At 58.5% G+C, this 13,380-nt stretch overlaps 1 protein-coding gene across 1 annotated transcript; it reads left to right on the top strand.

Annotated features, from left to right (window-relative positions):
• Positions 1 to 478: 478 nt before the first annotated feature.
• Positions 479 to 13,142, top strand: ASPHD2 (aspartate beta-hydroxylase domain containing 2). Its single transcript, XM_042962735.1, is given in 5 exon segments — positions 479 to 529; positions 4,235 to 4,521; positions 4,523 to 5,339; positions 10,336 to 10,449; positions 11,243 to 13,142. Coding segments are annotated over 4 exon segments (1,113 nt in total). The 5' UTR covers positions 479 to 529; positions 4,235 to 4,449; the 3' UTR covers positions 11,353 to 13,142.
• The last annotated feature ends 238 nt before the right edge of the window (positions 13,143 to 13,380 follow it).

The following is a 13,380-nucleotide window of genomic DNA, read 5'->3' as shown; positions in this document are numbered from 1 at the left end:
AGTGAAAGAGACTGGAAGGAGGAAGTGTAGGAGGGGAAGCCGGGGCAGGGACGGAGCCCGGGGGAGGGGGAACAGATTGGGGCCCAGAGGGAGAAACGCACAGTGAATGAATGAACGCCCGCCCGGCCGCGCGCACCACCCCCCGGCCCCGCGGGCCAGTGCGTCCTGCGCGCCCGGCCCCCGCAAAGCCGCGCGAGCAGCCCCGCGCGCGGCCAGCGCTCCCCGCGCCCGGGGGTCCGGGCTCCGCCCCGCCCCGCCCCCGCGTCGGCCCCGCCCCACCCGCGCCCGCGCCCCCTCCCCGCGCCGGCCCGGCCGCGCACGGCATTGTGGGAGTTGTGGTCCGCGCGGCCCCGCGGAGCGCAGCGCGGCGTCGGCACCGGCGGGGGCACCGGCTCGCCTCCGGCTCGGGCTCCCGCGGCGTGGGCCGGGCGGTGGCCCCGCGGCGCGGGCAGGGGGCGTCTGCGCGTCCGCGCCCTCGGGCGACGGCGTCGCCCCGGCCCCAGCGTCCGCCACCGCCGCCCGCGCGCAGGTAAGCGGCGTCTCCGGGTTGCTGCGGGGAGGCGGGGGGGACGGCGCGGCGCCCACCGCCCTCCCCCCGGGGAGAGGGGGAGGAGGAGGGGGACGGGCGGCTGCAGGCCCGCGGTCCCCACGCCCGGCGGCGGCGCGGCGGCTGGGGATGCTAGCGGACGCCGGCGCCCTCCCGCGCCCCGCATCCCGGCCGGGCCGAGGGGCCCCGCCGCCCCGCGTTCGCTACGTGCTTAGCGCCGCCGCCGGGGCTGACTGTGTTTGCGGCGTGCCAGGCATCACCCTCCTCGAAGCCCCTGCCCCGTAGCGGCGCCTTCCCCGGTGTTACCCGCGCCCCCCCCCCAACCCTCCTCCTCTTGACCCTCCTCCCCGGTCTCTTTCCCAGCCTGCTCTCCCCCCTCCCCCCAGCCCTGAGCGTCACCCACTTCCCAGATTTCCCGCGGTGACCCTCCTCCCCTGTCCCATGAGCTATCACCATAAGCCCCTTTCCCTAATCTTTAGTTGATTGCCCACTTTTCCAGTCAATAGTCACCTTTCCGTGGCCCCATCCTCCTCCTCCCCTGACCTCCTGGTGGTCACCATCTGTGTTAACCCATCCGCTGCTCCCCCGTTTGCCCCCACACTCCAGAGTGGGTGGATGCTGAGAAAGGTGGCCGGGAAAGTGAGGAGGAGAGGTCTCCGGTTGCCCATGGGGAAGGGCTGGTCCTGGGCAGCTCAGTGGGTCCTGGGTGGAGAGAGAGTGACCTGCATGGCACACATTGCTTGGGGTTGCTCTCCTCCTTGGGGGGCTTCTGGGGTGGCCTGGCCACACCCTGGGAGTGACCAGAAGCCCTTTAGCACAGGGCAGCCACTTAGGTTGTAAGGTAAACTGCGTTAGCCAGGTTAGAGCTGAGTCTGTCCCCCAGATGTTCATCATATCAGAAGTTATATTTCATTGGACTCGCTCACCAGCTGGTAATGAATTTGGACCCTGTTCCCCAGAGCTGACTGACCTTTAAGATCTGGAGTTCTTAAAGTGCAGGACTGCAGTACAGGTCCCCGTCCCTAACGAGGACAGACATGAAACAGATGTGTGAGGAAACTGAAAGTCACTGTGGTCGCTGAGCTGGGAACTGGGGAGGGGGAATCCGTGCCCTTCCCACTGGAGCCTTGGGGGTTGTTCCTGCGTCCTGTTGAGTGTCAAACGTTTGAACCAGTGCTTAATACGCTGTCAGTCACCCTGCAAATGTAAGGTTGGTTTTTTTTGGGTTTTTTTGGGTTTTTTTTTTTTTTTTTTTCAGTGTCACATTTCAGTGGTGAGCTTTTTAATCCATCTTTGGGCTCAGGGGCCTGCCAGCATAATTTGGGTAAAAGTAACTGGCAGCAGGTAAGACAAGTCCTAACTTCAGCTCTCAGTGCTGTCTATGAGGACAGAGTCCGAAGCTGGGTTCAGGGTATCTGGATCTTTTGCTGCCTTTTGTTTATAGCTCAGCCCAGGGAGCGCTCATGGCTGATGTTGTGTAGAATGACGCTGGAGAGGGTAAGCAGCCCGTATGTCCAGTGGAGAGATCCCCTCATCACCCGCCCTGTCTTCCAAGTCTTCGCTGTGCTTGGGTTAAGTGATTAGAAGGGCTGATGGGAACTGACACGTAACAGGTGTTTGTTAAATTATCACCATCTCACTTCTCATTTAAGAAAAGCCTCTTCTCCTGAGAGACTCAGTTTAAAAGTTCCAATTAGAGGTTTAGCTCAGTGAAGGGGGAAATCCTTTTAGTAAAAGTGCTGGTTTATCACGCAGATGACAGTTTCCTGCTGAATTGCAGGAACCCCGGGGTTCTGTTTGGGAGACAGGCTTGCAAACAAAACAGAGGAAAACCATCCAGATTTTCTTTCCCTTTTCCTTGAGAGGAAACGTGCCAGTTATGGCTGGGACAGAAGCAGGGGCACGGAGGGGTCTGTTTTCATGCCATGGGGCCCAGACCTGGGAAGAAATGGAGAACGGGTGCCAAAGAAAATTGAGCTGCTAGCCTCCCCACTCTTGTATTTTTCCTAGAAACATACAAATGGCCCCAAATACTTAGCATGTGTGTTTTCTGACTTAGGAAACCTTATAGTCAAGTGATCCTTAATTCGACCTAGGCAGGGAAAGTGCAAGTAGGCAGTTATATGAGCACCTGAGGTTTGTTCTTTTTCATTTTTAGTTTTGCAAGTCTGGGACCGAAAAAAAAAAAAACCAAACAGATGTGTGGAGGTGAGAATGTCCAGAATTGGCCTTCAGGGTTGCTAGTCCTGAGATACCTTTCCCCAGTGCCCCACCTTTGCCTTGCTTGCTGATCAGCATGGGGGTGCCACATGTGTAAGCAGTCGTCAGCACATATTAAACGCCTGCCGTGACATCCTAAGTGCTTACAGCTGTCATCATTCACCTCCCTCCAGGGGGATGAGCATGACCCGGTCTTAGTGATGAGGAAACTGAGCAGGAGGGCAAATGACCCGCCCAGGGTCCAGCCCACCCCCAGTTTGGGTTCTTGGCCTGTCTGCCAGCCTTGCAAGAATTTTCCAGCCAAATGTCGTCCCCAGAGAAAGGGGAGGGCTTTTAGAGTTTTTAAGGAGTTGTTTTAGTTGCCTTCTATTCCCAAGAGAGAGAAGAGAGAAGGTAGAGCACAAAACGATTTTTCTGAATTTATTCGGCCGGCCCCTGGCGCCGAGGGAATGTATTAGGCCTGGAGGAGCTCACAGACCTGGCTGTTCTTGGATTAGAAAAAAAGCAGCCTGGACAGAGGGTTTCAGCTGGGAGACACGGCTGGGGTTTGATAGACACGGGCAACCTGACTGCTGGGCTCTGATCATACTCTTGGGCTATTAGGATAATCAGGGTGCTAGGCACCGGCCCTTAACCATTGGTGGGATATGTGGCAAAGAGACCCGAGAGGGCTTCTGTTTCCTTCTCCCCCATCCCTTCTCTCATAACCTGTGGGTGAGACCAGCGAGGAGCCTCCCAAGCAGGTAGAAACACCCTGTGTCTGCCATGGGGATGGCGTCCTCTTCCAGCTCGGTGTATGCCCAGTCCGTGTCCAAAGGGCAAGAGAGATTTAGAAAGAATGCCCAAGTGCCATGAAAAGAGAAAGTAAAATGGGGATTTACGGCTCCTTTGCCATTTTTAAGGATTCTTTATTTATTTAAGTGATCTCTCCGCCCAACGTGGGGCTTGAACTGCCTGACCACAACATCAAGAGTCGCGTGCTCCACCGACTGAGCCAGCCGGGCGCCCCCTCTTTTGCCATTTTAAAGATGCTTTGGAACCCAGGCCGCTCTGTAAAGGTACAGAGACCAAAGGAAAACAAGCATTTATGACATAGCTACTGTGAAAGAGCAGAGCAAAATGGATGGACCTGATGCTGAAGCCAGCGGTTGAGGTCCCTGTCCTGGCTGCGTGAACCTCTCTGGGCCTCAGCTTCCCCATCTGTAAAATGGAGCTAATCACACCCCCTAAGGATGACACAGAACAGGCCGGGCGTCTGTACTTCTCAGACAGTACTAGATGCAGATTAAGCACCACCAGCCCTTTGGGCCCCGGGGGCTGTGATAAAGTGGGAGGGGACACACAAGATTGAGAAGTGTGCCCCCTGCCAGCGGGGACCTTACAGGATGCTCCGGGACTGTGCGCTTCAGAGGATTTGCCCGGGTACAAAAAAATTGACGCTGGTCTACTTTCCTTTTCCCATCTCAGGTTTGGACGTCCTAAAAAAATCCTTTCACGGTGACCGACCCCGCCTGCCAGGGTGACGTGAAGCGGCTCCTTCCAGCCTCCGTGCAGTGACTTTTGCCGGGAGTGGAGTGGCGAGCCCAGACGTCTGTCGATGCCGCCCTTGGCGGGCTCCGAGGAACAGTGGCCGCCATGCCTCCCCCCGCCCCAGCTGCCCCGTCCCCCGCGCACTAAGCTGCATGGTGTGGGTGCCCCCGGGACCCCCGAGGACTGACTGCCTGACCTTGCTTCGCACCCCCACCGACAACCCGGCCCCCCAAGATGTCTCTCGAGTGGCTGGTGGCCTGGAGCTGGTCGCTGGACGGCCTGCGAGACTGCATCGCCACGGGCATCCAGTCGGTGCGGGACTGCGACACCACCGCCGTGGTCACCGTGGCCTGCCTGCTGGTCCTGTTCGTGTGGTACTGTTACCACGTGGGCCGGGAGCAGCCCCGGCCCTACGTGTCCGTCAACTCCCTGATGCAGGGTGCGGACGCCAACGGGCTGCAGAACGGGTACGTGTACTGCCAGTCGCCCGAGTGCGTGCGCTGCGCCCACAACGAGGGCCTCAACCAGAAGCTCTACCACAATCTGCAGGAGTACGCCAAGCGGTACTCGTGGTCCGGCATGGGCCGCATCCACAAGGGCATCCGTGAGCAGGGCCGCTACCTCAACAGCCGGCCCTCCATCCAGAAGCCCGAGGTCTTCTTCCTGCCCGACCTCCCCACCACGCCATACTTCGCCCGGGACGCGCAGAAGCACGACGTGGAGCTGCTGGAACGGAACTTCCAGACCATCCTGTGCGAGTTTGAGACCCTCTACAAGGCTTTCTCAAACTGCAGCCTCCCGCAAGGATGGAAAATGAACAGCACCCCCAGCGGGGAGTGGGTCACCTTTTACTTGGTCAATCAGGGGGTTTGCGTTCCCAGGAACTGCAGGAAGTGCCCACGGACGTACCGCTTGCTCGGAAGCCTTCGGACCTGTATTGGGAACAATGTTTTTGGGAACGCGTGCATCTCCGTGCTGAGCCCCGGGACTGTGATAACGGAGCATTACGGACCCACCAACATACGCATCCGATGCCATTTAGGTATGTCGCAGGGACGGGGGTCTCCTGACTCACGGCGGCCCAGGCGGCGTGAGAAGCTCGGTAGCCAGAATTGTGCCTTTTCGCTTTCTTCACTGTCCCATCAAAGATTGATGAGTTGCATGTAAACGTGTCTCACAGCAGAGATTGAGCCGAGAAGGGGACTTGAGATCGGTATTACCCGACAGGTAATACAGAGAAAGCTCTGTCCGGGGGACGGAAGTGGTGATGGCAATGGTCTCCATCTGCGCTGTCCAAGTACAGAAGCCACTAGCAGCGGGTGACCGTTGAGGGCTGGAAATGTGGCCAGTGCAGGCGAGGAGCAGAATTTGTCACTTAATCTGAATTTAAATCGGCCCGCGTGGCTAGCGGCTACCGTATTGGACAGCGTATCTCTAGAGCCAAAGGCTGTTGTAACAGTCGCTGAGGTTCATGATGACATCCGGGAGGCCGCGAACGATGCCTTAGCGCCTCCCGAATGGAGGGCGAAGTCACGCTTGGTGTTAACACTGATTTTGTTCCGCTTCTGGGGAAATCGGTAACTTGCGTGACGGTGGTTTCGAGAACAAGGTCAGAGTCCGCGTGGCCGTGTTTGCATCCCGGCCCCACCGGCAGCTAGTTGTGTTACTTTGGACAAGTCACTTCACCTCTCTGGGCCTCAGTTTCCTCATTTAGAAAAGAGGAGGGGAAAAGATCGTCCCCTGCAGAGTTGCCTTGAGGGTCTGCTAAGAGGAGTCTTTAGTCATGTGGAGCGAGGACTCACCCTTTAGGGGGGTTTCACGACAACTCCTTGTTGTCACTTCCCCAGGATGCCCTGTTCCTGGTGAGTCTCTAATGGGACGGTTACCGGGGCGAAGGCGCCACCAGTTAGCATCCCAGACTGGGGGAGCGCGCCCAGAGCCTGCGCAGGGTCCAGCTTCGGGAAGTCTGCGGCGCGGGCTGCCTTGGCTCCAGAATGGAGGAAGAGAGAGCACACGAGGGGGGTGGGGGTGGGGGGGCGACCTAGGCTGGAGCAGGGGGTTCATGAGTGTCCCGCAGAGGAAGCCCGGGGCTTCCCGGGGGCACCTGAGCCAGACACCTGGCCCTCCAGCCCTGCTTCCCCCAGAGCCCTCTGCTTCCCCTGCCCCTGTGTGGGGATCCCGAGGAAGAGGTGACTTGGACAGAGGGCTTTGCCGCTTCTAAAAACAGCTATATTCGAACAGTTGACTCTGAATATTTCAAGAGCAAAGGGCAGGGCCGAGGCGCGCCAGAGGAGGTGTCCTGGCTCCATGGGCAGCTGTGGGACTCTGGGCAAGTAACTGAGTCCCTCCGTGCCTCAGTCTCCTCCTCCGTAAAATGGGGAGGCGGCACTTACCTCCCCAGGATCGTTGACCGGGTTAAATAGTCTCTTCTGCGGCTGCAGAAGAGGCAGCTCTACCTTTTGTGACGAAACACGTGTTGGGCAGTGTAAGAAAGGCTGCCTAAGACGTGGGGCCTCAGGAAACCGTGGGAAATGATCAGGTTTCGGAAGCACGCACACTTGGACTCTGCTCTGTGGGCCCCACCTGCCAAGTGATCTTGGCTGGGACCCTGGAACTCCGAGCCTCCGTTTTCAAGGAGAAAACGGAGGTAAAAATACCTGCCTGGGGGCTCTCTGGGGGGTTAGAAGTGGCACGTGTGAGGTATTGGCAGGTGGAGGGCAGTCAGGTAAAGGGCACCCTGATCCAGGAGGTGAGGCGGTCACCTAAGCCATCTCAGTAAAGTCACTGTGCAACGCACCGGGGCACGCTGGGGTCAGAGCTCACGGGGCCACCAGGGTGGAGTGGAGGAGCCACCCCCCTTCCCCCACTCCCTCCGCACGTGGCTTGCTGTGGAGTCCACGGTCAGGCTGAGGTTAGACCGCTTGGGTGGGAGCAAACTGCGGAGGGCCCCCGTGCGGGGCTTCGGAATTGAGGCTGTGGGCCGTGGGGAGCGGTGCTGGCTTCTTGTTTGAAGGTTGGCTTTGTAGGTTTTTAAAGAGCTTCGGAGTGACACGTAGGGAGGGGCGTTTGTGGGTTGATACAGAATCCAGGCAGGTGCGTTGAGTAGCAAGGGCCGGGGGCCACAATGCCTCTCGTGCGTCCGCGCAGTAGATGCGCATGTGTAAGCCGTGCCCGCGCGGGCCCTCGTTAGGACCTGTCGTTCCCTCCTCAGCTCAGCTCGTTCTCGCCACCAGCAAAACTGGGCCGTGTCATGTTCCCTTGGACAGCCAGCAGCCTTGGAAGAGGTCCCGCTGGATTGTGGCTGCTCCCCCACGGCCAGGGCAGGCTCCGTGGTCGGGTTTGCTCAGCATTTCCTTCTTTCCACTGTCATGCCCACGTTCACATCCACCCCGGAAGGAAACAGAGGTGTGTTAGGCTCACGTGACCTTGTCGGTGACCAGAGAGGGAGTCCGGAGAACAGGGTCGGAAGCAGAGTGACGGGTACGTCCCTGGCAGTCACGCCTCTGCCAGCTTCCCTGGCTAAAGTGCAGGAAGCACCTGGAGTCCCTGAACCGAGCTCCTGACTCGCCAACCTTTGTCCCCTTTTCCTGCCTTCCGTCTGGGTCGGGTGAGGGGAGCTGTCCCCGCCGACAGTTGAAACCCCAGCCACTGCCCCGCCTTCGCCCAGTCTCTTCATTTGCCAAGGACGGCGTGGAGCCGCCTCCAGAGGTGGCGTCACTCCGTCTGGACCCCACGTAGAGCCCTGGGACGAGCTGTCACCGAGCGTGTCACAGCACACAGCACAGGGCTGGGACGTCCCGACCGCGTCACCGCAGACCTCCAGTAAACACCGTCTGATGCCAACTAGGCAGATTTACCGGGGAGGCTGCTGTCCTTGCATGTGGCCAACCCTCAGGAAAGGGCAGGTGAAAACGCACGAGGGTGTTCAGCCCATTCACACTAGTAAATAAGCAGTTAGACTCTCGTCGCCTCCCGTGTGCACGCTGTTGGATCTCTCGGCCGGCCGGCTGGGTGGAACCAGCTGGTGTTCGCCTTGCCCACCTGTTCAGCATCCTCAAGCGGGGGCCGGTGGTGGACAGAGCCCTCTCTCTGCCCTTGACCTGCCTCACTGAGTGGCTGGGGACAAAGCAGCAAGCCCTGCGCCGGAGGACGCGGGGCCTGTCTCTGTCCCCGAGAGCCACCTGAACACTCTGTCTTGGGAGTATCGATCGTTTCTGCCAACCGAGCTGGTTTGTGGGCAGGAGGCAGGAATGGTGGGCCGCTGGAAGGCGGGGCCAGAGTGAAGGGGAGAACCCGAAGAAAGTGAGCAGGGGGCTGGCAAGCCAGCAAGCCAGGCCATTTTTCTCTTGTACCGTGGTGACTGCTGATGAATCATTCGGTGGCCCAGAGGAAGGAGGGCTGCTTTCTGAAGGCCTGGGGTGGACTGTCTCTGCAGAGAGCGGCCAGTCCCCTCAGTGAGGGGCACCCGTGGAGAGACGTGGCTTGGAGGGCCCTCTCCATCTGGGCCCATCACAACCCTAACGCCCCCTCCCTAGCCATTAACAGTAGCGGGAGATGGGAGAGTGTGGTTCCGGAGTCCGTCACTCAGTGAAGTGTCCCATCCATAGTCAAAACGGTAACTACAAGAAGGGTCCCTTTCATACCACAACTCCTGATGGGTGACTAGTATTTATGCCGCAGAGTCCAGTGTTACAAGAGCCCGTTCTTCGGAGCCAGGAGGATCTGGATTGAAATCCCAGGTCCCGCAAGGACTGCGTTGCAACTTCCGGCAGGTCACTGACCTTCTCTGAACCTCGGTGGCTCCATCTGGAAAATGGGTGAGGTGATGTCTGTAAGTGCTGACTTAGCCCGGACCTGCGCCCAGCTAGGCGTTACGTTCTTGGTCACGCGGCCCTGAAGGCAAGTGTGTTGACGTTCCCCTTCACAGATGACGAGGCCCTGGCTCAGAGAGGTTCAGTGACTTGCCCGAAGTCCTACAGCACATAGGGGTCAGAGCCAGTCATCTGGCCTCAGGTCCCATGTCCTTGTCACTCCCCCGTGCAGCCTCTTTGTGTGACTTCCTACTCTACCTGTGTTTCCAGCCATGCATTCCTGGTTCAAGGAGTGAGTTAAAATGCTCCGTTAGAGAGAACTCTGTCTCATGCTTGTCCTGAAGACTAAATTGGAGGGGGTGCCAATTGGTTCTGGGCCACGGCTGTCCCGGTAGTCACCGAAGACAGACCGGAACACCACGATCCCACCCCCTCTGCCGGTTTCCTCCCAAATCATCCTTCTTGAGAGCCGTAGGGCCGGAGCCGCCTCTCGTGAATCGTAGATGGCTGTGGTGGTGCGTTCATTGACAGACGGCCGTGCACTGACAGGGGCCAAGTGTTTCCTGAGACCCTCGGATGTGAAAGTGCGCGCACGGTGGCATTTCAGCCAGGCCCCCTTTCTGGGGTTACGCACCGAGCTGGGCACCGGCCGCTTGCAGTTAGGCGCATATGGCCCCTTACGAAGGTGTGGGCCTCTTTCTTCTTGGAGCTCAGCCGTTTCCTTAGGGGCGACCTCCAGTTTCTCGGAGGGAGGCCGGAGGAACTGAGACTAAGAGCATGCTATCCTCAGGCCCCAAAATGCATTTAAAGCTCGGAACCCAAAGAGGAGGACACTGTGTCGGCTCTGCCAGAACAGCCCTGGAGACAGGGCTGTAGTAAACAGAGTTCCGGGACACGGCGGGCTGTGAACCTGGCCTCCCTCGATTAACGGGGGGTCCCACAGATGGGCTTCGGGGGTCTCACAAGTGCGGCGCAGAGCCTTGACCGAGAAGCCCATGACCCCAGACCCATTAAGCCAGTGGAGGAATGCGTGCCTCCAGGGAGCGACGCTCAGGGTACGCAGCCTGTATTTGCCCGGTCGAAGTACCCCCTCCCCCCACGCCCCCAAAGAGGGCCCCGAGGGGTGAGGCAGAAGGCCCGGTGCTTTGGAATGGAGAGCTTACCCCAGAACAGGCCATCCCCGAACCCACCCGCCTTCATTGTCTCTTCTCTCCTTTTGCCCCAAAGGTCTCAAAACTCCCAGTGGCTGCGAGCTGGTGGTGGGGGGAGAGCCCCAGTGTTGGGCGGAAGGACGCTGCCTCCTCTTTGATGATTCTTTCCTGCACACTGCATTCCACGAGGGTGAGTGCCCGCGGTGGTGGTGGGGGTGGTTTTAGTTAGAGGCGCGTGTTTTTAGCACAGTTTTAGGTTTCCAGAAGAACTGAGCAGAAAGCACACACCATCCCCACGCACAGTGTCCCCTCTTGTTACCCTCTTGCATTAGTGTGGCACGTGTGTCCTAACTGATGAGCCAATATTGACCGTTATTATCTTTTTTAATGGATATTTATTTTTGACAGAGAGAGAGAGAGAGACAAAGCATGAGTGGGGGAGGGGCAGAGAGAGAGGGAGACACAGAATCCAAAGCAGGCTCCAGGCTCTGAGCTGTCGGCACAGAGCCTGATGCGGGGTTTGAACTCACAGACCGCGAGATCATGACCTGAGCCGAAGTCGGATGCTCAGCCAACTGAGCCACCCAGGCGCCCCAACACATTGTTATTAAACAGACTCTCCAGTCTCCGTTAGGGTTCGCTCTTCCTGTCACACGTCCTGTGGGTTCTGCCGGATGTATGGTGACATGTATCCACCGTGACAGGATCCCACAGAATAGCCTCGCTGCCCTAAAAGTCCTCTGTGCTCCACCTACCTCGTACTCACCCCTACCTCCCTGTGCCCGCTTCCCTTTATACGCTCTGCCCAGAGCCTTATGGAGCCGTGCTAGAGTCCTTGTTGAGAAAGGAGGTGATCTTCCCGCCTATGCCAAAGGACAGGATGGGTCCCTGCCCGCAAGCTCACTGTGTGCAGTCCCGCGCTGCGCGGCTCCTGGCTCCGGGACGGTTCAGACCTCTCCTCTCTCGCGCCCTCCCCTCCCCAGGTTCGGCAGAGGATGGCCCGCGGGTGGTTTTCATGGTGGATTTGTGGCACCCCAACGTGGCAGCGGCCGAACGGCAGGCTCTGGATTTCATCTTTGCTCCAGGACGATGAGAACAGTCCCCGTGCTGGAGTCGGCGAGAGCGGCCGCGGGTCAGCCTGGGCAGGCTGGGGTCCGGTCCAGCCCCCAACCCGTGCTGGGATTCCATGCTCAGAAGCCTGCCTCGATGGAAAGTCCTTACTTGGGATTTTGAGATCACGTTGGGTCCCTCTTTCCTTTGATTATTGTAAATGGGAAATTTTTGGCTTGTATTTCCTTAGATTTGTTTTTTTTTGTTTTTTTTTTTTTCCCTTCCAGTCATTTGCTCCCGCGACTCCTTCCTGCCTAATAGCGCATTACTTTGCTCCGGGGCCGGAGGCTCAGTGCCCCTGTCCTTGCCGTATCGCTGCTCGGTTTTCCCAGTGCTCTGAAACAACGTAAGCAAACGGTTATGTGTCTGAATGTAATAACGTGAAACTTCTTGTGGTCATCTTAAGAGAAAAACAAAAACAAAACTCGACCAAAAAACTGCACACCAGAGCGCTAGAGACCTTGGCCTCTGTTGCTGTCACGGCCACACAGGGGATCCTTCGGCCACGCCGGGCCGGCGGCCAGGAGAGCGTGCAGCCCCCACGCCTGGCCGGCTTCCCGGGCAGGGTGGACCCGGTCAGGGGCGGTGCGTGGCGGCCGGGCCCCAGCGGGACCCTGTCGCTGTCGCTCACCTCACTCCGAACCCTGTCAGGCCCCTGACGGCAGGGAGCGTCCGGCTGGTGGGACTGGCGGCTTTTCCGTAAACACGGCTTCCCCGCAGAGCTGGGGCTAGTGTCCCCGGCAGCCAAGTCGGGGCTCCCACGGATCAGCTGCGGATCATGCGATCCACTTACCTCACTGCCTACCGAAGCCCTACTGCCAAACCGGGCCTGGAAAATTCCCCGTGCAGCTGTTTCGAGTCCACGGTGACGAACGTCAAGACCGCCAGGTTGGCTGGTAGGAGCCGGGGGGTGTGCAGTGAGACCTCGCTCGTCCAAGTGACATTCCAGGAACCACCTTCCTCTGGCAAAACTGGAATCGTAGATCCGACCAAAAAGTGTCCGTTCTGCTTTGGAGTTCTGTTGCCTATGAGTGTTTCCATTTATCCGTCTGTACATAAATGTTCAAGCGCCGGACTCCGAGACGGTGGAGGCATCGGCCCCGTGTCCCTGTCACCGCACGGGTGCATGCCGAGCGACAGCGACCCAGGCCAGTGTGTGTGAGAGAGAGAGGCCACCGGGAAGACCCACGAACCCGAAAGACCCACAGTCACGGTGCTGGCCTCTTGGTCGCCTGTGAAGGACATGGCCAGTTTGAGGCACTGATTCTAGAAACGTCCTCCTGTTAGCCGACGTGTGCAAGAGTAGCCTGCGGCCATACTCGAGACGCCTTTTTTGAATAGTGCGTTACGAGCAGTGTCCGATTTATAAAGCCGTGGGGCCGTGTGGAACATGCAGTTTGTCCCGCGGACAGGGCCGGGGCCGTGTCTGAACGGAAACCGGCAGCGCCTGCGAGGAACAGCCGTCAGGAGGAACCGTGATCCGAAACGCAGTAGGCCGTTACTGGCACGCGAGCGAAGAAAACCTGTCTCTATTTGGGTAAACTTTCTATCCAGACATTTTTCAGCGATCAGAACGCGGGACAGGGCAGACATTTCGAACACACCTGAAGTCTTTTTACTCATTAAGTATCTTGTTCCGGAATCACCGAGGTGCATGATTTCTATACATACTGACTGCTGTACGTTTACAAAGCCAACAGCCCACGCAGGTACCCGGCTACCTGAACTCATGTCACATGGTTGGGGAACAGGAGATAAATAAAGGATCTTGCCGAAAACCAGAGTGAAGTGGTCAAGTCTGTTGTGGTGGGGCTGGGGGGAGGGGGGGCAGGTGAGGAAGAAGGGTTTGTAAGGAAGAGGCAGATACACGGGAGGAAGCAGGCCCCTCAGTAGCTACATCTTGATTTTTTTTTTTTTCCTTTTAAAGAGGGGTGGGTGACGCGGGTGGCCTGGAGCCCCAAGAACAGCCCAGCTGCCTGGTGTCAGTCCTGGCTGGGCTCCCTCAGCAGGC

This window comes from Panthera tigris, chromosome D3, assembly GCF_018350195.1.
Source record: "Panthera tigris isolate Pti1 chromosome D3, P.tigris_Pti1_mat1.1, whole genome shotgun sequence".
Classification (NCBI taxonomy): Eukaryota; Metazoa; Chordata; class Mammalia; order Carnivora; family Felidae; genus Panthera; species Panthera tigris.
Note: the sequence above shows the minus strand (reverse complement) of the source record. Positions and strands in the feature narration are given on the sequence as shown.